This window comes from Drosophila eugracilis, unplaced genomic scaffold (assembly GCF_018153835.1).
Source record: "Drosophila eugracilis isolate 14026-0451.02 unplaced genomic scaffold, ASM1815383v1 contig_2088, whole genome shotgun sequence".
In the NCBI taxonomy this organism is placed as follows: Eukaryota; Metazoa; Arthropoda; class Insecta; order Diptera; family Drosophilidae; genus Drosophila; species Drosophila eugracilis.
Window position 1 is genome coordinate 4,142,587 of NW_024572964.1, and position 24,880 is coordinate 4,167,466.

The 24,880-nt window shown below is 40.5% G+C and overlaps 10 protein-coding genes across 11 annotated transcripts; 9 read left to right on the forward strand and 1 right to left on the reverse strand.

The window, feature by feature from the left end:
* Positions 1-4,244: 4,244 nt before the first annotated feature.
* Positions 4,245-6,742, forward strand: LOC108107583 (fork head domain-containing protein FD2). The gene is made up of 3 exons (XM_017215144.1): positions 4,245-4,863; positions 5,863-6,118; positions 6,185-6,742. Exons 1-3 carry the CDS (start codon positions 4,493-4,495, stop codon positions 6,680-6,682), a joined length of 1,125 nt encoding a protein of 374 aa, XP_017070633.1. The 5' UTR covers positions 4,245-4,492; the 3' UTR covers positions 6,683-6,742.
* Positions 6,743-6,832: 90 nt separating this feature from the next.
* On the forward strand, positions 6,833-8,130 carry LOC108107584 (mitochondrial E3 ubiquitin protein ligase 1-like). Its single transcript, XM_017215145.1, has 4 exons — positions 6,833-7,028; positions 7,077-7,660; positions 7,712-7,907; positions 7,963-8,130. The coding sequence occupies exons 1-4, from the start codon at positions 6,924-6,926 to the stop codon at positions 8,080-8,082; spliced, it is 1,005 nt and encodes a 334-aa protein (XP_017070634.1). The 5' UTR covers positions 6,833-6,923; the 3' UTR covers positions 8,083-8,130.
* Positions 8,131-8,317: 187 nt separating this feature from the next.
* LOC108108133 (mitochondrial E3 ubiquitin protein ligase 1) lies at positions 8,318-9,850 on the forward strand. Its single transcript, XM_017216054.2, has 4 exons — positions 8,318-8,499; positions 8,555-9,138; positions 9,191-9,398; positions 9,615-9,850. The coding sequence occupies exons 1-4, from the start codon at positions 8,395-8,397 to the stop codon at positions 9,732-9,734; spliced, it is 1,017 nt and encodes a 338-aa protein (XP_017071543.1). The 5' UTR covers positions 8,318-8,394; the 3' UTR covers positions 9,735-9,850.
* On the reverse strand, positions 9,788-13,161 carry LOC108108132 (FGGY carbohydrate kinase domain-containing protein). Its single transcript, XM_017216052.2, has 6 exons — positions 13,116-13,161; positions 11,861-12,082; positions 10,494-11,510; positions 10,360-10,434; positions 10,074-10,292; positions 9,788-10,007 (listed from the first exon to the last, which is right to left on the reverse strand). Exons 2-6 carry the CDS (start codon positions 12,044-12,046, stop codon positions 9,858-9,860), a joined length of 1,647 nt encoding a protein of 548 aa, XP_017071541.1. The 5' UTR covers positions 12,047-12,082; positions 13,116-13,161; the 3' UTR covers positions 9,788-9,857.
* Positions 13,162-14,060: 899 nt separating this feature from the next.
* Positions 14,061-15,787, forward strand: LOC108107664 (gustatory receptor for sugar taste 64a). The gene is made up of 7 exons (XM_017215252.1): positions 14,061-14,256; positions 14,311-14,502; positions 14,558-14,752; positions 14,811-14,977; positions 15,036-15,313; positions 15,378-15,630; positions 15,698-15,787. Exons 1-7 carry the CDS (start codon positions 14,061-14,063, stop codon positions 15,785-15,787), a joined length of 1,371 nt encoding a protein of 456 aa, XP_017070741.1.
* A 180-nt stretch (positions 15,788-15,967) lies between these two features.
* On the forward strand, positions 15,968-17,522 carry LOC108107667 (gustatory receptor for sugar taste 64b). The gene is made up of 7 exons (XM_017215254.1): positions 15,968-16,007; positions 16,064-16,453; positions 16,518-16,678; positions 16,737-17,014; positions 17,070-17,235; positions 17,286-17,375; positions 17,427-17,522. The coding sequence occupies exons 1-7, from the start codon at positions 15,968-15,970 to the stop codon at positions 17,520-17,522; spliced, it is 1,221 nt and encodes a 406-aa protein (XP_017070743.1).
* A 183-nt stretch (positions 17,523-17,705) lies between these two features.
* On the forward strand, positions 17,706-19,207 carry LOC108107665 (gustatory receptor for sugar taste 64c). The gene is made up of 5 exons (XM_017215253.1): positions 17,706-17,763; positions 17,814-18,008; positions 18,092-18,728; positions 18,780-19,032; positions 19,091-19,207. The coding sequence occupies exons 1-5, from the start codon at positions 17,706-17,708 to the stop codon at positions 19,205-19,207; spliced, it is 1,260 nt and encodes a 419-aa protein (XP_017070742.1).
* Positions 19,208-19,359: 152 nt separating this feature from the next.
* Positions 19,360-20,856, forward strand: LOC108107705 (gustatory receptor for sugar taste 64d). The gene is made up of 5 exons (XM_017215311.1): positions 19,360-19,432; positions 19,482-19,676; positions 19,738-20,374; positions 20,433-20,685; positions 20,737-20,856. Exons 1-5 carry the CDS (start codon positions 19,384-19,386, stop codon positions 20,854-20,856), a joined length of 1,254 nt encoding a protein of 417 aa, XP_017070800.1. The 5' UTR covers positions 19,360-19,383.
* Positions 20,857-21,054: 198 nt separating this feature from the next.
* Positions 21,055-22,902, forward strand: LOC108107659 (gustatory receptor for sugar taste 64e). Of its 2 annotated transcripts, none has more exons than XM_017215245.1 (9): positions 21,055-21,140; positions 21,197-21,264; positions 21,316-21,390; positions 21,457-21,843; positions 21,899-22,173; positions 22,230-22,384; positions 22,443-22,605; positions 22,662-22,751; positions 22,819-22,902. In XM_017215245.1, exons 1-9 carry the CDS (start codon positions 21,055-21,057, stop codon positions 22,900-22,902), a joined length of 1,383 nt encoding a protein of 460 aa, XP_017070734.1. The 2 variants fall into 2 exon arrangements, with proteins under 2 accessions (XP_017070734.1, XP_017070735.1); XM_017215246.1 differs by having other exon boundaries at positions 21,224-21,264.
* Positions 22,903-23,094: 192 nt separating this feature from the next.
* On the forward strand, positions 23,095-24,868 carry LOC108107658 (gustatory receptor for sugar taste 64f). The gene is made up of 7 exons (XM_017215244.1): positions 23,095-23,192; positions 23,278-23,363; positions 23,415-23,867; positions 23,923-24,194; positions 24,251-24,405; positions 24,461-24,713; positions 24,776-24,868. Exons 1-7 carry the CDS (start codon positions 23,095-23,097, stop codon positions 24,866-24,868), a joined length of 1,410 nt encoding a protein of 469 aa, XP_017070733.1.
* Positions 24,869-24,880: the final 12 nt, after the last annotated feature.

Genomic DNA, 24,880 nt, shown 5'->3' on the forward strand with positions numbered 1-24,880 from the left:
CGAAATGAAAGTGGCTGTCAACTGGAGATTTGACAGCTGCTTTATGCCGGCGACAAGGATCGATGATGGAATCGGAATGGAAGGTAATAATGCCCATTGGCATCGTGTCAGGTGCGTAGACAGACTTGCCACAGATTATTTCACTTAACGCCCGTGATAATGTTAATGTGAGATAATTAGATGGTTGTACTAGACGGGGAGTATCTGGGGAATCGGGAAAATCGAGAAACCGCCGGCTCATTAGCACATGGCACTCGAGGAATCCCCCGTGGTAGTCCATACTTACTCATAAATGCCATAGATCTTCACGTCGGGCCACCAGCTGGCCCACTTGATGGCATAAACAGATTGCATGGGGCTCGCTTTGAAGTGCAAATTACCCGCGGGGTCAACCCCAACATATAGCCCAATATCTTAACAACGAGGCCGTGAAAAATGCCACGGAAAATGAGAAAATGGGGCTTTGGTTTCGCTTTTCGGCCGTAATACATCTTGGAAATCTGTTTAATGGGCCGACCGGCCACTTGAGAGGCTTTTTGAAGCTGTTGCTATTTTAATGTGGTCGATATTCTAAATTTAAACAAATAAACAAACATCCCATCCATCCATTGCGCTGCTGTTGAAAGTTTATTGTTTTTAAACCTGTGCAGGAAAACTGTTTGATATTCCTTTTCCCTGGCCGGTTGAGTAGCCGATAATTTGGCACTTAAAACGTGCGAAATTCATTCACATTTCCACTTGATTCATTTTGGCTTTTTGGTCGGGAAGGCAATCAATGTGAGTGCTTGGTTTATGTTTTTCCGAACACATCCGCCCTCTCACCCTCTCGCCCCCTCCCCTCTTCCCTTTCGAGAAAAACTTTTCTTGCGGCTGGAAATCAATATGAGTAATACGAAATAATAATCCATGAGAATCCCGTGGTTTGGGGGCCACTCGAAAGCCAGCCATTTTCGATTTCGATTTGTGTATAGATTTCTCTTTTTGAAGATGCCAAATAGCTGGGAAGGCGAAGTTATCACTCAATTTATAGGTTTTTCAAGTGCAAATGAGGTGCTGTCAGAAGGAAAATACTGCAAATGATTCAGGTTTCAGGTTTATTAAAGTTGAGGAAAACACAGGAAACCTGAAAGCCTTAGATGTCTTTCTATCATTTTTTTTGTTCTAGAACAACAATTTAGTTTATTTATTTTATAAATAAATATAGAAAAGAGAAATCAAATTATAGATAAGATAAATATAAATACTTTTCCCGACTTCTACTTACCTTTTCCATGATTTCAAAGTACAAATCAGCCACTTACCTTTGACTCCTTCAGCCCGGAAAGGAACTCAAGAAACCGCAGAAGTTTGCAAAACACAAATCAATTGCACTTGCCAACAATCTCAATGGCTAAATAAATTATGGTTTTCGCTTACCGCTATCGACTTCAAACCCGCCATTAATTAACACCAAACCCTTTTGGCCAAGGAGCTGAATCGAAACGGTGGCTGGCGATTACTCGAGTGTCCAACACCTGTTACCAACAAATAAGAAGCGAGAAGCCGAAGGAAATTCCCGTCGTCACAGGTCAACAACCAGTTTATTGCTCACGCATTTCATTTCAGGAATCTTCTGGCGTTCCGAAAGTCATCATTATCATCGAGGATGGTGGATAGAGAGGACGGCGGTTGGAGGATGAGGAAGCTGGAGCCACGCAACTAGTGTCAAGAATCGCATAAATTTCCGATTCCGGGACGCTGAGTGTGCCATTTAATGGCCGGCAAAGGTCACGTTCACACCGCCGTAATGGCTAATGGGCAAAGAGAGCGGTCCTGACAATTCAGGTAATGTGGATAATTTGCTGTCAATGATGTGGAACGAAGGGGCGCTGCTCTGCGGTCCTCGCTATTTGTTGTCAAACAACACAGCAACAGTAAGAGCAGTCCCCAGCCCCATCCTCCTAATAGTCCGTGCTGCATTTTACGGCGCCTATAAATAGGTCCTACTAGATGTTAATGCCACCCGATAAACGGGGGGCAGCTCATGGGGCAGGGTATTATGTGGCGGGGCAACAGGGGCACCCCATCGAATTTTGACAAATCACCGCTTGTCGAGCACAGCCACAAATCCACACTGATCGATGATTTGTTGTCTTTGATCTCTGCAGCTAACGAGAGTGTCGAGTGATTAAATCAAAATTTGACAAGGTGTCGACTAACAAGCCGAGCACATTTTTTCTTCAAGTGTGCTTAAAACTTAAGAAACTTACAGTGAAACTTCTTTAAGGAAATATTATATTTAGTTCGATAACTAGAGAGAGATGTCACCAAAGTCGAAAGCTATACATAATACGATTAGAAAATCCAAGAACTCTTCTTCAAAACAGTTTCTTTTTTTAAGTTCCTATATCTCGATGTTTTACTGTATTTTAATGTGTGTCGCAGATAAAAACAGGGAGTTCATGGCATAAATCAAGCGATGACAACGGGAACAACAACATCAGTAGTCACGCACTAAACTATAACTATGCAATTACACACAGCGATTAAGTTGCGGTCGGGAGCGGCAACTAAACAAACAAGATCCGAGGCGTTTTATGGCTTAGTGGGAGCGATATGTCAAAAAGAATAGGAAACCCAAAAGAAAACATTGTTTCAGATCGAAAAACATTAGTATTCAGTATGAGACTAAGACCAAACCTAGCTGAGCCATAAAAAACAATATTTGTTTCCAATACTATTCCCAGCATAGGTCTAAAAATAAGCAAGCCCAGACACCCAGGCCAGCGACATTTACTGAGAGTAAGTCAGAGGATCATAGGCCAGAGGATAACCCATTGTTTTATGACCCATTTTTACCAGCGGTAAGCGATCGTAAAATTTGAATAAATCGGGTGAGAGCGTGAAGAATCCTTTGTGGCATCTTCTCTTCCACACATGCAGATAGATGTGGGCTGCTGCCCTGCTGCAACTTCAATTGCTTTGGTATTTGGTATTTTCGATTTGCGCTCAATGTTTTTATTTCTTTCAAATGATCTCTGCTTTCTACTTGAGAACGAAACGATCGTAAAAATCGATCGTAGTCCTGTTTGAAATGTATACACAATTATTTTACGACCTTTTAAGATATAGACCAAGACTTTGGTTGCTTTGGGAAAATTGCGTACTTGACTGCACAGTTTACTCTTGCTTTCTTTCGCTCGGAAAAGTCGTAAAAATCGGAAGGGAAATTCAACCAGATAGCAATGTCAAGGGACTAGATAAAGCACCATTCTGGCATTATCTTTCCCAGCTGTTATCCGGCCTGATGTCTAAGAGAAGTGCTTCTTGGAACTGTTTTATTTTAATAATGTTTACAAATCAATTGAAGGGAGTAGTAGTACTACTAGTATATGACTGAAATTCCTAAAAAGGCTTTTCAAAACCTTATTTTTTAAAACAATACCAAAAAATATGCAATACTAATAAGTTAGTGTTCATTAGTGGTAAACTTTAAGTACATATGAAAGGTAAGTCAACATTAATTTAAAATAATATATAAGAAACGATGAACTTTTACATTTTAAGCTTACTAGACTAAAAACTTATTCAAAATTACATTTTAAAGAGCTGAAATTAATGTGTAAACTTTGCTCGCTTTTCATTTGTTGAAAAATCAAATTTACATATTATTCAAAACACATTGGGAACTCTCACACAACCACTCACACACACACATGAAGAAAAGATCTTGGCTCCGCCCAACTCGGAAAATACAGACAAATGAGAACCTCATATCGCGTTGAGCACATGGACACAAATAAACATGGAAAGAGTGGAGAAAACATATTTGTAAGCAACGCCCCCTCAAAAGAACCGATCTGGAGATCAGCTATGCAATGGGGTATCTACAAATATACTAAAAAAAATCAAGAATATTTAAGAAATAATAATAGAATTAATTAGAGGTTATACTGTTTAGTAGTTAGAACTACATATGAAGGATAAAAACTAAAAATAATATTTAAGTATTATGATAAACATATTTAATATAAATAAGAACTAAATTTTTGAAAACTTTTCAATTATTTACTAAAATCAATCCTTATATTTTATGGATTTCCCAAGGAAAAATGATTTTTCTCTCTCTGAGAAGTCAAACATGTGTGAATCTTTTCGGTGAGGGTGTTTGTATATCTCTATATTTATAGACCAATACGCTGCTCTCCCCAAAAACACATACGCATGAGTACTGGATGAGGCATTACAAGTGATCTGCGTATCCGAGTCCATTCATTAGTCGATCGGACTTCTTGGCTGACGCAACGAATAGTCAAATAGTCGCGCACATACCACCCATAACTTCAGATTTTATATCTTTCCGGGAAACAGAACAAAGATCCTGTAAAATCGAACGAAAATTAAGTGAAGTGTTTTTGAAATCAGGTTTTTCCAAAAAAACAACTAAGTGAAACAAATCGTATAAAAATAAAATTTAAAAAGTTAAAGAATAGCAAGAAATAAAGTTACAAAAATGTTACCATCTTGCTATGCCAATGGAACTGGCCTGCCGGATAACGAGGAGCTTGTCAATTCTCTGCTTGCCAACCCGGAATACCTTCGAGCCCAAATCTCCCCCAATCCACTGGGACCAAGTCCCGTCGGCGGTGTGGGAATGGAGGGTCTAATGTGCGGATCGTTTTCTCCAGCTTTTTACTACCAAGGAATCGATAACTTTCTCGCTCTGCATAACAATATCTGGGGTTTGCCCATTTCCTTCCTGCATAACTCCCATCGACCGGAAAAGCCACCATTTTCCTACATAGCCCTTATTGCCATGGCTATAAGCAGTGCTCCCAACCAGCGGCTAACTCTCAGTGGAATCTACAAGTTTATAATGGACAAGTAAGTTATGTTTAACCTGCTTTAATTTTAATTTTTTAGCTTGAAATATGAAATGACATTAAACAGGACACTCCACAATTCATTTGTGGTTTTAATTTTAAAACACTTTGTCTTTTAAAATTCCCTTAAACTCAAGTTTGTAAAAGTTTCGACATTTATTTTGTTGTTTTCCTTACAAAAAATGTTTTTCTATGACGAAAATCAAGAGAAATTTAGATGACATTCTTGGCTAAATCAAATGCCAAAATAAACAATCGGACATTCCGAGTATGTATAGAAGCTGAAGAAGTTTTTATCCCGAGACGCATTTCAAAACAGTTGTCGAGACATTTGCCAAAACTGGGATTAAGTCGATGAAATACTGAACGTAAATTTATTTTTTAAATGGTAAAAATATATAAATATCACAAGGATTACTTGGTCATATATTTATTCCATAAGAAATGATTTCATTTTTTGAATTCAATTTATTGGTCATAATTTCTGTGCTTCTCTTGTATGTTACAAATATTTCTGCTTTTCCTATATAAACAGAATTTTTTAAAAATGGCGGTGGAACATAATTAAAAAAGAAACACAAGAACAATGACTTCATGTATTTGTAAACTAAATATTTCCGATTTCTTTATCAACATAAACAAATATTATCTTTATTGCTTTTCCAAATCGCTTGGTTTAAACAAACTTAATGGAAAATATAGATATTGGCTAATAAGCTGTGTATCAACAAAAAAAATGTTTTGAATTGTAAAATGATTTGTATACAAAAATATATATACATGAAAATGTGTAGAATTTCAAAGTCAATATTTATATATTATGTACAAATAAATATATTTCCCAGTTGTAGAAATAATATTTACAGACTCATTGGTAAAACTATAAACCATTTCCGTTTGCTTATACTGTATATATTTTAGTTTTACTTGAATGGGTGTTTTGAATAAAACAAATTGAAATTATATTTTAAAATCTTGACTTTCTTTTTTCGATTTTTAGATTTCCTTATTATAGGGAAAACAAGCAGGGCTGGCAGAACTCAATTCGACATAATTTGTCTCTGAACGACTGTTTCGTGAAGGTTCCGCGGGATAAAAACACCATCGAGGATAACGACAGTGCTGGCAAGGGCAGTTATTGGATGCTGGACTCCTCGGCATCGGATATGTTTGAGCAGGGAAACTACCGACGAAGAAGGACCCGCAGACAAAGGCATTGCAGTAACTCAAATCGCTACGAAAGGGAAATAGGAAAGGTACAATATATAATAACTAATTTTTAAACATTTAAATATAATAATAAAAACTTATTTTAATTTAAGGACTCCAACGAAGCCAACAGCAGTGCAGCTGAGATCCGTTCATCCAGCGAACAGCTGAATGATTTCGATATTTTCTGCAACGAAAGACCCAACTACTCAGATAGGATTACAGATCTGCACAGGCAGTATCTGTCCGTATCTCTGGGATTCAACAGTCTGTTCAACAATGAGGCCAGAGGCATTCGAGCTCTGCCCACTTCTTCGCTCTCCGAGATCAGGGAATCCTCAGAAGATATGGATGCCTCCTGCAGTTCCAGCAAAACTGTTCAAAATGCAATGGAACTGCATGAGGAATTACATTCCCCGAGTGCCTTTACTCCTCCCCTTAATCGGCGGGAAACCACTTCTTCAGGTGTGCCAATGCTTGGTGATTCGTTTCAAGGACTTAAGGATCTGGTGGGGGTATCAGACAGTAGTCCTGCCAGCAACTCAGCCACAGCGACCAACAAATCAAAGACTACCCTATTCACCATCGACAATATCATTGGCAAGCCTTAAGATAATCAGCCTTTAGCATTTTAATATAGTTAATAGTTTGTTCTAAATACAAAACAGTGATTTATAATGAAATTAAAGTAAATTCATTATGGAATTACACAAATTGGAAGGTATTATTTTTTAAATTGACTGGAAAAACTTTTCTGATGTCGTATGATCTAACCAAGTACTCTATAAAATGGTTGTCAAAATTATTAGAAATTTAAAAAACGTTCTCACAGAAAAACTTTAAAAATATATTATGGAATTCTTTAACGACTGCATTGCAGTTGGTGTAGATTTAATACTGCTAGGGTTTTGTGTCCATGAATTTGTACGCAGCAAACGAGCCACCCAAGCTCTAAAGGTGCGTATACTTAATATCTGGTATAGGTTTTACTATTAGGATTTTTAGGCAGCAAAGCAATATAAAATAGATGACACGCTGAAATCACTTGTGGAAAAGCAACCTGGGAAGAAGATCTCCTATGCCTTAATTCGCGGAGTAGTAACACCCATTGGTGTTCCCCTTGAGAGTTCCCTGGTGCCCAGGGTAAATGGAGTCCTACAGATTATAAGGCTTTATGAGCACAAGATAGCCAAGGGAATCTCTGGTTTCTGGCAGCAGAAGCACCAATTACTCCAAGAGTCCGCCAACGAAATGCCTTTTGAGTTGCGTAACCAAGAACATAGTGTGCAGATTGTGGACGCTTTAAAGGCATCAATTTTGGATGTGGACACGGTCTATGACAACTTCGAACCCTCCTCCCTTTCGATTTTTGATTATATATGCGGTTTCTTTTCTGGAGTCCGCCAAAAGGGGTTACAAACCACCGAGGAGGTTTTGAAAGAAGGAAGCTTCCTAACCGCCATCGGAGAATTAAAGTTGGATGGTGACACTCTGCGCATGCAGACATCCCAAGAGGGGCCTCTGGTCCTTACCACCGCCTCAAAATCCATGCTTATCAAGAGATTGGAAGATGCCCATAGATCTCTTATGTGGGTAGTTTAAGAAGGCGTTTAGATATTTTACCTATGAAACTTTTTTAGCTTCAAGCTGGTCGTTTGCAGTGCGATTTCCTTAGTCCTGGTTGCTTTTGTTGCAAGGAAGATTTACAGGCGGAGTAAACGAAAGATGGAGGAAGCCAGCATACACAACCGCCTGGAGACGCAACGCAAGAGGGATCCATCTGTTCATTTACCGCAGGATCAGCTCTGCGTGGTGTGCGCCTCAAATCCAAAAGAGGTGATTTTATATCCTTTAATATAGGTATATAAATATTATTTGTTTTTCGCTTCAGATAATCCTCTTTCCCTGTGGTCACGTCTGTCTCTGCGAGGGCTGCGCTCAGAAAATCAGCATCTCCTGCCCTGTTTGTCGTTGTAAAATCGCCTCCAAGGCAGCCGCCTTTATCGGCTAAACTTCAACGCTAATCACTATATATATATTTTAAATGATTTTATTTATTAAAAGATTAAATATTCAATAAATTCATCAATTTATAATTGGATTGGATTTACCTCCTTTAGCTTTTTACTTTTGGCGGTAAAGTGTTACCGCACTCCATACAGAATGTATGACATCACATAACATGAACTAGTTCCGTTTACAACAACCACGAATTGTCTCAAAAACCCGTTGAAACGGCTCAAACGTGCAAACAAAAACACAGCAACACTAAAAATAGCATATGTTTCTATAGAGTAAAATAAAACCAAAATAACAACAAAATATGGAATTTCTACACGAGTCTATTGCTCTGGGCGTAGATTTATTAATACTAGGTCTATGTGCGAGGGAATATGTGACCTACAAACGCACTGCCAAGGTGCTGAAGGTGCGTATACTTAATCATCCTATGGGTTATGTCTAATGAATGAGTTATTTTGCAGGCGGCACCGCAATATAGCATCGACGGGGATCTGAAATCAGTGGTGGAGCGGCAGCACGACAAGAAGATACCATATGTGGTAATCCGAGGAACCGTTACACCTATTGGGGTGCCCTTGAGGAGTTCCCTGGTTCCCAGCGTTAGTGGAGTCCTGCAAATAGTGAAGCTACATGAGCACAGAATCACCAGGGGATTCGCCGGCTTCTGGACGGAGCACCATAAGTTGATTCATGAGTCTGCGAACGAAATGCCTTTTGAGTTGCGTAACCAGCAACATGGTGTGGAGATTGTGGACGCTCTGAGTGCAGCTGTTTTGGATGTGGACATGGTCTATGACAACTATGAGCCCTCCACTCTGTCCTTCTTTGACCATGTGTTTGGTTTCTTCTCTGGCGTTCGACAGAGGGGATTGCAAACCACGGAAGAGGTTTTGAGGGAAGGCAGCTTCTTAACCGCTATTGGCGAACTTGAATTGGATGGCAATACTCTGCGTATGCAGCCTTCCAAAGAAGGACCACTCTTTCTGACCACCGCCACAAAATCCACTCTCATCAAGCGGTTCGAAGATGCCAAGGCAGCCACGATGTGGGTAATTCTTTTTCCATGTATAAACTGTCTTAATAGCAATACTTTGCAGACTTAAGCTGGTTGTGTGTGGCACCATCTCCGTCATCCTGATAGGATTTATTGCCAAGAAAATCTACCGAAGAAGAAAACAGGAACGGGAGGAGGCCAAAATTCGCGATCGTCTGGATACGGAGCGCCGGGAACGGCGGGCGAGAAATCGCCCTCACACTCTATCCCAGGATCAGCTCTGCGTTGTGTGCTCTACGAATCCCAAAGAGGTAATATTAGTTTTAGGTAATTTAATGTTATTTTACATTACATTAACTATGAACTTTACGATGGGTTTCCCATCTTTAGAAAATATTCAGAGTGTTTTGGCCAATTATGTAACTTAACGTTAACCTACAAGCAAATAATTTCACCGAATCTTTTTGATTTTGTAGTTAATCACCTTGAGTTTATCAATCCTTAATAACCAAATACTTTTCTTCTAGATTATCTTACTGCCCTGTGGTCATGTCTGCCTCTGCGAGGATTGCGCTCAGAAAATCTCCAACTCCTGCCCTGTGTGTCGTGGTAGTATCGCCTCCAAGGCAGCCGCCTTCATCGCCTAAAAACCAAAAGGAATGCCAACAAGATCACCTTGTACCTGTGCGCCAACTCCTTATTTTGTTACAATGCTCATGTACGGCATTTATTTTAAAATTATTTAAAGTCTTGACAACGAAAAGTTAAACTTATTTAGTGTCTCCCTGCATAATGCGCCTGTACTGGCGTTGGTTCTCCAGTAGCTGTAGGAACACCTTGTACTTGCGGTTGTGAAACTCTAAGGTATCCGGGTTTGGCTTCACAAGCTGGCCAGTGCCACCCATGGCTTTGGAGGCACTCTAAAACACAACAAGTAGTTATTAAACCAGCTAGATCGTAGGTTATATCATATATGTTAAGCTTACCTCCAAGCTGTCAAAGTGACCCGAAGCAGCGGCCCCCAAGGCAGCTGCCCCCACCAGAACCATTTCCTGTTCATCTGGAATCAATGAAGGCAGATTGCATATATCCGCATGGCATTGCACATACAAAGGATTCTTGGCCAGTCCTCCACAGAAGAGGAGCGTTTGGAAGGGTGCTCTTTCGTATTGATAAAGGTTCTCAATAATGTGACGAGTGCCGTACTAAAATAAATAAAAGAAACTATTTAAGTGCTAATTTTAATGCTTTAACATTCAGGAAGCAACTTACAGCCAGAGCTTGAACAAACGCCAAGTATTTGATGGCCAGAGATTCAGTTCCTCGCGTCATATCTAGACCAGTGATCTAAAACACATTACTTTTAGGATTGGTTATGATCAGAAACATTGCAAGTGACCACTTACCACTCCTCGCAGCGTCGGATCAGCGATAGGCGAACGATTACCATGCAAATCCGGCCAGACATGGATATCCTGGGTGAGACAGCTGATCTGGCTGAGTCCTCGAGCAGCTGCCAATTCCGGTAGCAACTTATTAAGATGCTGGTAGATAAACTTATCCTCACCCAATTCAGCTTTCAGTTCAGCATAGGATTCATGTGACTTAATTACATGATCCAGGAGATGACCCGCAATGCTTTGGCCACCCTCGTTTAGGAAATAACCGGGTATAATGGCATCTTGGTAGGGACCCCAAACGCCTTGGGCAAAACAGGCCTTCCGAGTGATGCTCATATGGCAGGTGGATGTTCCGGCAATCAGTGCCATCTTTCCCTGGACATCGTCATCACCCTTGGATTCCTTCGAACGGCAGCCAAACATTCCCAAGGCACCAGCATGGGCATCGATAAGAGAAGTGCTGACCACAATGCCTGCGGATAAGCCCAATTCTCCGGCAGCTTTAGTAGTAAGGCCTTTTCCAACTTTTCTGCCTGGAGGCTGGACATCACTGCCCAGTTTCTCGAAGTTATTGCGGGTAAGCTCCTCCAGGTCCGCCTGCTTGAGGAACTCCTCGTTCCAACTCTCATTCGCGGCATCGTAGTTCCACTTGCAAACCACGGAGCACAGTGAACGGGTATCCACACCAGTTGCTCGCCAAGTCAGGAAGTCGGGCAGATCAAATACCCTCCAGATATTACCAAAGGTCTTCGAAAGGTTTCTCTTTAGCCACAGCAATTTTGGCACCTCCATCTCAAGTGAAACCTGACCACCGACATATTTCAGCAGCGGATTCTTAAAAGCATTGATCTCCTGGGTTTCCTGCTCGGCACGATGGTCCATCCAGAGGATTACGTTCTGCTCCGCCTCTCCGGACTTGCTCACAGTCAGCGGTGATCCTTGCGGACCCAGAACTACCAAGGAACAAGTGGCATCGAAGCCAATGCCCTTGACTTCTGACTTATCGACGCCAGCGATGACTTTCTGTAAATTAGCACTGGGTTAATCTAATCATTGCGAGAAACGTCGCCGAACGACAGAGGTTATCGCACAGACCATAAAATAAGATCAGTTGTGTTTCATGTTTATAGATCTAAATTGTAGTTTTCATGATTTTCGTTATCCTCGGAACTTTGTTAATTAAAAAATGTAATTAAACGATAATATATATAATTTTTATTTTAAAATTCAAAACCTTCATTCTTTAAATAAGATAAATCAATAACTAAATCTCTAATTTACTATTTATGTCATCATGTTAAGATCAGTTATTTTAGTCATAAAAATAACACGGAAATGATCTGCTTTTTATGTTCAGTGTCTCAAGGACTTACCTTTACCACCTGGCAGATGGATTGCCATATATTATCGGATGATTGGTTGTAGTAGTCCGGCTCGGGGTTCCAGGTTTTGATCGCTTGCACCGACTGCTCAAGGACACGCCCATCGGATGTCACCAGGGCCGCTCTTGCACTGCCCGTGCCCACATCCACGCCCACAAAGTACGGTCCTGATGCCATTCCCAAGTCGCAGCCGCCGTCACAGACGCCTCTAATCTACCTTGGCGGTCAAATAAATGTTATTGACTCAATGCAAAAAACCTAAACGCGAAGCGAAGTCGTCGAGCGTCGGACGCGGACTGATAAGCAACCTGATATGCGACCGCCCAGCAGGCCCAGAATTGGTGTAAATTAACCGAAGTACCGGTTTGTAAAGATCTCACTAGATTTCTTATGAGTTCATTCATTACGGCTTTGCTGATTTTGACTCACTCTTATAAAAACTGAAATTTTAATACTTAATAATACTTTTTATATACATTTTTCTGGATTAAGTTGTATTTCTTTACTCTCGATAGGGTTTCAAAAGTTCTAAATAAAGAAGCTACATGTTGAAGCATACATTTAAAATTGATAAGCTTTTTTCAATCTCCCACATATTGTTGTTTTTTTTGTCTACTTTTTAACTTTTTGATTAATTTATTACACATTTTCTTTGATTAGATTTGTCATTTTTATTTATTCTTTTAAGTTGAAAAATATTTTTCGCACAGACATGTAACGATCTGAAGACGCACAATTAGTGTGAATTAACTTAATTAACAGCTTGTTAAGACCATTTTTAGGAGTTCAACTAATTGTTAATATGCGCGGGAAAGTTATAAGAAGTTTTATCTTTGTAAGACTTTGATGGTTATACTGGGTAAGTGGTAAAGATATAATTCCAGTTTGATACCGCCTTATCAAAATTTATTTGATCAAGTTTTTTATTTTTAAACAGGCTGTCACATACAAAAGTACATACATATGTATTTGAATTTCAAACCAAAACATTTACCATAACTTTAGTTTTTCGGAAGATCACTTTTTTGTTGACCAAAAATTTGCTGCATATTAAGCTGAGTAGCATTTGAATATTAATAGGAATTTCGTGTATGGAAACTGGACAATAGAAAGCACGCACACTTGATTGTTCAGAAAAAGCTATCACTTAGTAGAAGGGAATGCACACCTGATTGTTTTCAATAAACAAATTTTTTGCTTTGCATATGCGCAGGTTGTTTATCAGCTGAAAAAAACAGAAACACACCAGCAAAAGTGTTTGCTTTTGTTTTATTCCGTCACCTGGCGTAGAACCAGTCGCAACGAGCTGCTCTCAGTGACTGCTCCAAAGCCCTCAGAGTGATTCCAATCAACTTCAGTTCGTTTTCAATATTCACATTTAACAGTAGTTGTCTCTTAACTGCGAATATATATCAAATTATACATTTCTGATATACCAGTGTAAAAGCACACTATGTTTCCATAAAAAATAATGAAAATAATTTATATCTTGCAAATACGTTTTATCACAAAATAAAATGTAAATCAAGGTTATTTTTTGAAGGTCGCTTACAAATATGTTGCCCCTGATAACGCTACTCGGAAGTAAAACATTTTAAAAATGTGTTGGTAAACGAGATTTATAGATAGGCGAAGGTATTATCTAGACCAGCCCACACTACTTCAATAGCAATATCAATCAATATTCAATAAACATCGAAGATAAGCTAGGAATTTACTACGGTTTGTTTACTATAAATTAAGTGTTAACTAAAAATATTTTGCGGTAGGAGCCTAAAACTGTTTTAATGTTGGAATATACATTTTTAATGGACTATTTTAAAGCCATACCTTATGCTAGTAAGATATAAGCAAGCAGTCAAAGCTTAGAAAGAAATCAATGCTTCAGTATAATATACAGCCTAAAAGTAGGCTTTGCAAAATTGAAAAGTTCATGGGATTCATGAAGCTACACAACACCTTGGTACTTCTTCTTCACTTTGACCCTTACTAATCCCTTTTAACCCAGACCTATCTCATAATTGTTGTTTACCTTTTTTGGACCAGCTTAGTCTAAAACCTGTAATTAGTGGCACTTCAGCCGGTCACCACAGTGCTGGCTAAACCATTGTGGTGGTTCAACTCCGCCCATGACAAGCTTTGGACCTATTCAAATTTCGCAATTCGTGTCAGTGCAAAAAGAACCACCGCCATGAAAGGACCCACTTTAAATTTTCGCAAAACTCCCAGTAAGGATAGTGGCCCTAAGCCATCGGAGAGTTTGCCTAAGCCGGAAACGCCACCTCCAAAGTTTGTGGAGAATTCGAGTCTGGAATTTAATTTGCTGGCCAGCGAGAAGTTGCCTAACTATGCCAGCTTGGATCTCTTTCATAGTGCCGTGTATCCATGTAGGTAATGATAAATATACTTCCTGCTTTTAAAATATGTTTCTCTATTCATAGTTATGCTTTTGGCACAATGTTTCGCTATAATGCCTTTGGTGGGCATCCGGGAATCGAATCCACGACGGGTCCGTTTTTCCTATAAATCACTACCCATGGTTGTTACCCTGGTCTTCATGGCAGCCACATCCATATTGTTTTTAAGCACACTCAGTCATCTGCTCCAAATAGGCATTACTGCTAAGAATTTTGGTAAGATCTGTTTATATATATTAAAGATATTTAATAGAGATAGTCTTCTTTCCAGTGGGACTCGTATTCTTTGGCTGTGTATTAACTGGATACGTGGTGTTCATTCGCCTGGCTAAGAAATGGCCAGTACTCATAAGATATTGGACCAGAACGGAGATGGTATTCACCAAGCCACCTTATGAAATACCCAAATGGAATCTTTCGCGTCGAGTGCAGTTGGCTGCCTTGGCTATAATTGGCTTGTCAATGGGTAAGACTTTGATTATATTTTGATGATATACTAACTTTTAACACCTCCTAATGTTTAGGGGAACATGCTCTATATCAGCTTTCGGCTGTACTAAGTTATACGCGTCGTATTCAGATGTGCGCCAATATAACGACTGTGGCCAGCTTTGATAATTACATGCAACGGAACTATGACTATGTGTTTCAGCTACTGCCTTACAGTCCTGTCATAGCTGCTCTTGTGTTGGTAGGTTCATGATTTCATAAAAAAAATCTAGAAGATTTTTGAGAATATATATCTTTAGTTAATCAACGGAGCCTGTACTTTCGTTTGGAACTACATGGACCTTTTTATTATGATGATCAGCAAAGGTTTGTCTTATAGATTCGAGCAAATAACTGCCCGCATTCGCAAACTGGAGCATGACGAGGTCTGTGAATCGGTATTTATCCAAATCCGGGAGCACTACGTCAAGATGTGCGAGTTACTAGAGTTTGTGGATAGTGTCATGTCCAGTCTAATATTGCTGTCATGTGTTAACAACCTGTACTTTGTTTGCTATCAGCTGTTGAATGTTTTCAAGTGAGTTTGCTTTTTACATTACATTAACTTCTTTTATTTATAATAAATTTCTAATAATTCCTAGCAAACTGCGTTGGCCCATCAACTACATCTACTTCTGGTATTCCCTACTATATCTTATTGGACGCACCGCATTTGTGTTTCTCACAGCAGCGGAAATTAATGAGGAATCCAAGCGAGGACTAGGAATTCTGAGAAGGGTTTCCAGTCGCAGTTGGTGCGTGGAGGTGGAGCGCCTGATATTCCAGATGACAACCCAGACGGTTGCCCTTTCTGGAAAAAAGTTCTACTTCCTTACACGTCGTCTGCTCTTTGGAGTGAGTAACCCATTGGGCAGGAAAAGCTAAGTTATGTTCACACCTCTGGATTTATTCTACCCCTTAGATGGCTGGAACGATTGTAACCTATGAACTGGTCCTCTTACAATTCGATGAACCCAATCGACGCAAAGGACTGTCGCCCTTGTGTGCCTGATGAACACAAGCCATAACACCCTTCATCCCACTCCCTGGCCATTTGTCATGTCAGGTGAATGTGACAGGCGCCGCAATTAGTTGTAAATCGTTTAAAACCGCCACGCCCCCTCGGTTATATCGGGGGCACTTCGCACGCCAGATTGGCAAGTTAGTACAAGTGGTTAGTGCTAGTTTGGCCATGCCGCAGGGCGAGACATTCCATCGGGCGGTCTCGAAAGGTGTGCGATTATTATTATCACTTTGTTATTAAAATATTTATACTACTCTCTCGCAGTTCTTTTCATTTCACAAATCTATGGCCTGTTTCCGGTTAGCAACATCCGTGCTTTGGATGTAAAGGACATCCGGTTTCGTTGGCTTTCGCCTCGGATATTTTACTCTTGTCTTATTTTGATCTTAAATTTTTGTGAATTCGGAGCCGTCATCAATTATGTCATTAAGGTCACCATTAACTTTCATACGTCCAGCACCCTTTCCCTGTATATTGTCTGTCTTCTGGAGCATCTTTTCTTCTGGAGACTTGCCATTCAATGGCCCACGATTATACGCACCTGGCATGGAGTGGAACAGCTCTTTTTAAGGGTTCCTTATCGGTTTTACGGGGAATACAGGATGAAGAAGCGGATCTATATTGTGTTTGGGATAGTCATGTCGTCGGCTTTGGGTGAGTTAAGAATACTATTATGGAAGAAGGATGTTTTTCCCTATTGTATAAATATTCTTTTCAGTGGAACACTGTCTCCTCCTGCTCAACTCGTTCCATCTTAGCAATATGGAACGCACACAGTGCAAGATCAACGTTACCTATTTCGAGAGCATTTACAAGTGGGAGCGTCCTCATCTTTACATGATCCTTCCCTATCACTTTTGGATGCTCCCCATCTTTGAGGTGTTTTAATCTAAAAGTTTTTAATTATAATACTTAACTATTAAACTATTCTTCCCAGTGGGTTAATCAGACAATAGCCTATCCCCGATCTTTCACCGACTGCTTTATCATGTGCATTGGAATTGGATTGGCCGCCAGGTTTCATCAGCTGTATAGACGGATTGCTGCTGTTCATAGAAAAGTAATGCCAGCGGTGTTTTGGACAGAAGTTAGGGAGCACTATCTAGCCTTAAAGCGGCTTGTGCATCTTCTGGATGCTGCAATTGCTCCTCTGGTGCTTCTGGCCTTTGGCAATAACATGTCCTTCATTTGCTTTCAGTTGTTTAATAGCTTCAAGTAAGTTGACTAATTTTTTGCCATATTTGATTTAAATATTATGTATTTACTACAGAAATATAGGAGTAGACTTTATTGTGATGTTGGCTTTTTGGTACTCCTTAGGCTTCGCCGTGGTCCGCACATTACTCACTATTTTTGTCGCCTCTTCAATAAACGATTACGAAAAGAAGATTGTCACAGCTTTGCGCGATGTGCCCTCCAGAGCTTGGTCTATAGAAGTAAGAATATCTTTAACTTAGATCCATAAATAGAATATCTTTATCTGCAGGTTCAGCGCTTTAGTGAGCAGTTGGGAAACGATATGACAGCTCTCTCTGGCAGCGGATTCTTCTACCTCACCCGCTCACTCGTCCTGGCTGTAAGTTAAAGTTCATAAAGTGTAACATTTTATATATATAAACTTTTCTAGATGGGCACCACAATTATCACCTATGAGCTCATGATATCGGATGTCATCAACCAAGGTTCCATCAGGCAAAAGACTCAATACTGCAGGGAATATTAGATCCCGGAATTTAGCACTCGATACCACCAATTCAAGAGCACATTTAGCCATAAGTGTCACGCCCACGCACCTGCACCGAATTCGCATTAGCGAGATCCTAATCTTCAAATAGATGGCCAACGCCCCCTTGTTCATGTCGTGTCCTTAGGACTAAAAGGACATTTGCTGTCCAACAGCCAAGCCATGAAGCAGTCTGGTCAAAGAGGCACCAGAAACACGCTCCAGCACGGAATTGGTCCGAGTGAGTGGGATTGGGAACAGGATTCCTTTGATAACCTAAATATCTTTCAGTTCTGGTTATAGCTCAGTTTTTTGGGGTGCTACCAGTTTCGGGCATCTGGCCAAGTTCTCGACCGGAAAAGGTACACTTTCGCTGGATTTCTTTTTCACTACTTGCTGCTCTCGTTCTGTTCAGTTTCTCCATTGTGGACTGCGTGCTATCCTCCAAAGTGGTGTTTGATCATGGACTGAAAATCTATACAATAGGTGGGTCCTGAGATTACAAAACCATATTCCATTATTATTATAATAAAAGTTCAAAAAATGTGTAATAAAAAGTAATTTTCCAGGATCCCTCAGCTTCAGTGTGATCTGCATTTTCTGTTTTGGAGTCTTCTTACTGTTATCTCGCCGTTGGCCCTATATCATCCGGCGGACGGCAGAGTGTGAGCAGATCTTTCTGGAACCCACTTATGATTGTAAATATGGACGTCGCTACTCGAGACGCCTTCGCCTTTGGGGTGTTTGCCTTCTGGTGGCAGCTCTGTGTGAGCATTCCACCTATGTGGGCAGTGCCCTGTATAACAATCATCTGGCCATTGTGGAATGCAAATTGAAGGCAGACTTTTGGCAAAACTATTTCCAGAGGGAGAGGCAGCAAGTTTTCCTTGTTATGCACTTCACAGCATGGTGGATACCCTTCATCGAATGGACCACACTGTCCATGACCTTTGTGTGGAACTTTGTGGACATCTTTCTGATCCTCATTTGTCGCGGCATGCAAATGCGATTCCAGCAGATGCACTGGCGCATTCGTCAGCATGTAAAGCAACAAATGCCTAATGAATTCTGGCAAAAAATTCGCTGCGATCTTTTGGATCTGAGTGATCTTCTGGGTATCTACGACAAGGAGTTATCCGGGTTGATTGTTCTCTCCTGTGCCCACAACATGTACTTTATATGTGTGCAGATTTATCATAGCTTTCAGTGAGTGTAGTTATCATTACTGATAATATATATTTATATATAATTATTCAGATCCAAGGGAAACTATGCTGATGAGTTATATTTCTGGTTTTGCCTGTCCTATGTCATCATTCGAGTTCTAAACATGATGTTCGCTGCATCTTCTATTCCCCAAGAAGCCAGGGAGATATCCTATACCCTTTACGAAATACCCACGGAGTTTTGGTGCGTGGAGCTTAGACGGCTGAATGAGATTTTCCTTTCAGACCATTTTGCTCTCAGTGGCAAGGGATACTTTCTGCTAACCAGACGTTTAATATTTGCAGTAAGTTGGAAAAAATCATATTTTATTAATTTTTTATCAATTATTCTATCCATTACAGATGGCAGCCACCTTGATGGTCTATGAACTGGTGTTGATCAACCAAATGGCTGGATCTGAAGTCCAGAAAAGCTTCTGCGAGGGCGGCGTTGGCTCCTCCAAGAGCATATTTTCCTAGTTCCAGTTTAAATAGTTTTTATTATCTGCACTTTCTGTCTATATAAAATGGCACCTAATCAATCGCACCTGTCAGATGTTATCTATCAATACAATGCGTGTCTGAAATGTTTTGTCGCAAATGTCTCAATTATCATGTCCAAGTGGAAGAGCCACTTGTCTGTCCATGGACTTCAAATGGAGCGGTCTGTGCAGGAGAATACCCTGCATTATGCTATTGGCAATGGTGAGTTGTGGCCTTGAACTGGTCAGATCTATCAGTTTGCCTTTTTTAGTTCTACTCGTAGCTCGGATATTCGGCGTACTTCCCCTTTCCGGCATTGGGCCAACTAACAAGCCAGAAAATGTTCGCTTTCGCTGGTTTTCCCCGATTATTTTGTTATTCCTGGTAGTATTCACATTTGTAGTTGGTGATTTCTTGCTCTCAGCTAAGATGGTGTCCAACAATGGGCTTAAGATCTACACAATAGGTAAGATATTTCGATATTTTAAAGTTTTGAAAAGATTTTAAGCCACTTCACTTAACCATAGGCTCCCTGACTTTTAGTGTGATTTGTATATTTTGTTTTGGCACCTTTATAAATCTTGCTCGTCGTTGGCCCTATATCATCCGTCAGACAGCGCTATGTGAGCGGATCTTCCTGAAACCCTGCTATGGTAGTCATCAAGGACTAAATTTCAGTAAATTCCTTCGAAGTTGGGCATTGATTCTTCTGTTGTCGGCATTGTGCGAACACCTCACCTACGTCGGCAGTGCCGTTTGGAGCAACTATGAGCAGATTCGGGATTGCAATCTGAAAGTGGGTTTTGTAGAAAACTATTTTCTGAGAGAGCGCCAGGAGTTATTCTCAGTGTTTGATTACCAAATGTGGATTGTGTTCTTCATTGAATGGAGCACGGTCTCAATGACCTTTGTCTGGAACTTTGGAGACATATTTCTTATTCTCATGTGCCGAGGATTGAAGATTCGTTTTCAACAACTCCATTGGCGGATTCGCCAAAATCAAGGAAAGTCCATGACCAAAGAGTTTTGGCAGGAAATACGTTCGGACTTTTTGGATCTGGATAATCTTTTGAAACTCTATGACAAGGAGCTGTCTGGCTTGATTTTGGTCTGTTGTGCCCACAACATGTACTTCATATGTGTCCAGATCTACCATAGTTTTCAGTAAGTAACATAGTTTTTAGTTAAACGATTAAACTTAATTCAATTTGTATTTATATAGAGTCAAAGGAGCTTTTATGGATGAGCTGTACTTCTGGTTTTGTTTGATTTACGTGATTACCCGTTTGATGAACATGATGTTGGCTGCTGCTTCGATTCCCCAGGAGGTCAAGGATATTTCCAATACACTTTATGAAGTTCCTTCAAAAGATTGGTGCGATGACTTGGGGCGCTTAAGTGAAATGCTGCGCAATGAAACCTTCGCACTCAGTGGAAAGGGTTACTTTTTTCTAACCCGAAGGCTTATATTTGCAGTGAGTTTGGTAAAGTCTTTTGATTAGCTCTTAGTAACTAATATATTTCAGATGGCTGCTGCTTTAATGGGCTACGAACTGGTGCTGTTCCGGCAATTGGAAGGTGCCGCGGTACAGAAGAAACTTTGCAGTCGTGGGCCCGGCTCCTCCATGAGCATTTTCTTCTCTTAGTTCTGTTCAGCATTTTCATTTTCATTTGTACCTACTTTTTAAGACCTGCGAGGGTTGTCAACTTTTCGTATTTGCACAAGATTATGCATAGATAAGCGCACAATTGGCATGAAGGCCATCAATTAGCTGTAACCAGTAGCAATTTGTGGGCTTACCATATATGACAGGGGAGGATTAATCGTCAGTCGAGCACGGAACATGGCCAGGACCACTGGGGATCCTGCCAAGCGGCGACGTTGCTTAGCTCGCATTAAGTTCTGGCGAAGATCACGCGTTGGCAGCGAGTAGGTTGTTTCTATTGAGTATGTTAATATTGTAATTTGACTCTTGTAATCGACAGTGTCACCCTGGGGATCATCAAATATAGAGTCGTATCTAAGCCCTCAAGACGCTTTCAATTTTCTTTGAGTATGATTTCTTGGGTTTTTGGTGTTTATATAAATATAATTTATTGTATAGTTAAGGCTTGGTTTCATCGGATCAGAAAAGAGAACTACAAGTACAGTGGCTCTTTTCAAGAAGCCATCAAGCCAGGTAACAAAATGGACAGGTTTAAATTTTTTTAAATTTGTTTATATATGATTTTGTTTTTCTTTCCAGTCCTCATTATCGCCCAAATCTTTGCTCTAATGCCAGTTCGAGAAGTTAGCTCAAAGTTTGCAGAAGATCTGACCTTCACCTGGTTTAGTATTCGAACTTATTACGCCCTGGTGACCATCCTTTGCTTTGGCGTAACTTCCGGATATCTGGTGGCCTTCGTGACTAATGTCTCATTCAATTTCGATTCAGTGGAGACGCTGGTATTCTATTTGTCTATATTCCTTATCTCTTTGTCATTTTTGCAACTGGCCAGGAAGTGGCCAGCTATTGCTCGGGAATGGCAGTTAGTGGAGGCCAAGCTACCACCTCTGAAGTTGCCTAAAGAACGCAGATCTCTGGCGCGGCACATCAAGATAATCACCATTGTGGCCACTACTTGCTCGCTGGGTAAGTTAAAATTTTATTTAACTTTCTAGTTAATTGATTTAACAACCTTTTTTAGTGGAACACATTATGAGCATGCTGTCTATGGGTTACTATGTGAACTCCTGCCCTCGATGGCCAGGTAATCCCATCGATAGTTTCCTGTATTTAAACTACTCTTCGGTGTTCTATTTTGTGGATTATACCCAATTCCTGGGTATTTTAGGAAAGGTGGTTAATGTCTTGAGTACCTTTGCTTGGAACTTCAATGACATCTTCGTGATGGCTGTCAGTGTGGCTTTAGCTGCTCGTTTTCGACAGCTTAATGATTACATGATGAAGGAGGCTAGATTGGTAGGGAATTCAGTACTTTGGATGAAAGATTAATAAATATTTTACCCGATTGTTAGCCCACAACTGCGGACTTCTGGATGCAGTGTAGGATTAACTTCCGGAACCTTTGCAAACTGTGCGAGGAGGTGGACGATGCCATATCCACTATTACCCTACTCTGCTTCAGCAACAATCTGTACTTTATCTGTGGAAAAATCCTGAAGAGCATGCAGTGGGGTCTTACTTTGATTATTAATTCATTAAAGAAATAAGTTCTTAATTTGTTTCAGGGCCAAGCCATCTATTCTGCACGCCTTATACTTTTGGTTCTCACTCACCTATCTGCTTGGTCGTACTCTAATTCTGTCACTATATAGCTCCAGTATAAATGATGAGTCCAAGCGACCCTTGGTCATTTTTCGTTTGGTCCCCAGGGAGTATTGGTGCGATGAGGTATGATAGCCTATATATTTAAAATACAAAACTGTATAATCATCTTATTTCTACAGCTCAAGCGCTTTTCGGAGGAGGTTCAGATGGACAATGTGGCACTGACTGGCATGAAGTTCTTTCGGCTGACACGCGGCGTTGTCATTTCGGTTTGTCACCTTAGCAAAAAAAAATTTTGCAAAAATATGCAATTATAGAACTATACTATATCTCTAGGTGGCTGGTACTATTGTGACCTACGAACTTATTCTGCTGCAGTTCAACGGCGAGGAAAAGGTGCACGGCTGCTTCGAAAGCTGAACTTTGTGGGAGGGTCAGAGGGTTAAGCCTGCAAAATATGTACTTTTATTGTTGCTGTTCCTTAATTATAGATAAGTGCAAAACAACAGGTGTTTTTAATAGTCATTGGGCACTCGCTGAGTGGTACCTGTGTTGGCCAAACCAATCCTTTGAAGCAGTTTGCTTTTGCGAGTGAAATTAGTAGGTCGTAGTATGAAGATCCTTCCCAAGCTGGAGCGCAAGTTGCGCCGGCTGAGGAAGAAGGTGACTAGGACATCTTTGGTTCGAAAGCTGGACTTGGTTCACGAGAGGTGGGTGGGTAGCAACACTGTTTTAAAACTACTGTCAACAGTTTTATTGAAATTTGTGTTAATTAAGAATACAACTTTTCTTAAGTGCCCGAAAGAAAGCCTTTCAGGAAAGTTGCGAAACCTATAAAAATCAAATCAAAACTGAGTACGAGTTGCGGAATAAGGTGCCCAGTAAGTAATTAGTAATTAAACGAATTAAAAGTTAATACAACTATTAAACAGAGCTATCTAAAAGCAACAAGGAGGCTTTTATTAGCGATGGAAGTTTCCATCAGGCAGTGGGCAGGGTGCTTCTCGTGGCCGAGTTTTTTGCTATGATGCCAGTGAAGGGAGTGACGGGAAAACATCCTTCAAATCTTAGCTTCTCCTGGCGTAACATTCGCACCTGTTTCTGTGTGGTTTTCATTGCCTCGAGCGTGGTTAACTTTGGACTATCTTTGTTTAAAGTCTTAAACAACCCGATAAGTTTCAACAGTATAAAACCCATTATATTCCGGGGATCTGTTCTGCTGGTTCTGATAGTGGCTCTAAAGCTGGCCCGACAGTGGCCCCAGTTGATGATGTTCTGGCACACGGTGGAGAAGGATCTGCCGCAATATAAAACACAGTTGGGGAAGTGGAAGATGGGTCACACTATATCGATGGTGATGCTGGTGGGAATGATGCTGTCTTTTGGTAAGTTACAAATTCAAATAGATGACTATTAATCTTTTAACTACATTCCCCTCAGCCGAGCACATTCTGAGCATGATTTCGGCCATAAACTATGCTTCGTTTTGCAATCGCACCGCCGATCCCATCCAAAATTATTTTCTGCGCACCAATGACGAGATCTTCTTTGTGGCTAGCTACTCCACTCCTTTGGCTTTATGGGGCAAGTTCCAGAACGTGTACTCAACTTTTATATGGAACTACATGGACATGTTTGTGATGATTGTCAGCATTGGATTGGCTTCAAAGTTTCGCCAGCTAAATGATGACTTGCGAAATTTCAAAGGATTGGTAAGGGGACTTAGGTTATATCTTATTCTTAAAAGTGTAACGATGATTACTTGCAGAACATGTCACCCACTTACTGGTCAGAACGTCGAATACAATATAGGAATATATGTATACTATGCGACAAAATGGACGATGCCATATCCCTTATAACAATGGTGTCTTTCTCCAATAATCTGTATTTCATATGCGTCCAGTTGCTGAGAAGTTTGAAGTGAGTAATTAAGACGGTAACTCTTTTATGTAATCAGTCTAAATCCATCCTTTAGTACCATGCCCTCGGTGGCCCATGCTGTCTACTTCTATTTTTCACTAATCTTCTTAATTGGTCGCACTCTGGCGGTTTCACTGTATTCTGCCAGTGTTCATGATGAGTCCAGGCTAACTTTGCGATATCTGCGCTGTGTGCCCAAGGAGTCCTGGTGCCCGGAGGTGAAAAGATTTACAGAGGAGGTAATCAGCGATCAGGTGGCCCTCAGTGGAATGAAATTTTTCCACCTTACAAGAAAGCTGGTACTGAGTGTGAGTTAAGGAGATATATAAGAAATCACTCTTACCAAATTGTTTCCTGAAATTCTTTTCAGGTTGCTGGCACCATTGTCACCTATGAACTCGTTCTCATTCAATTTCACGAGGACAATGACCTTTGGGACTGCGATCAGAGCTACTATTCATAAAACGACCACTAT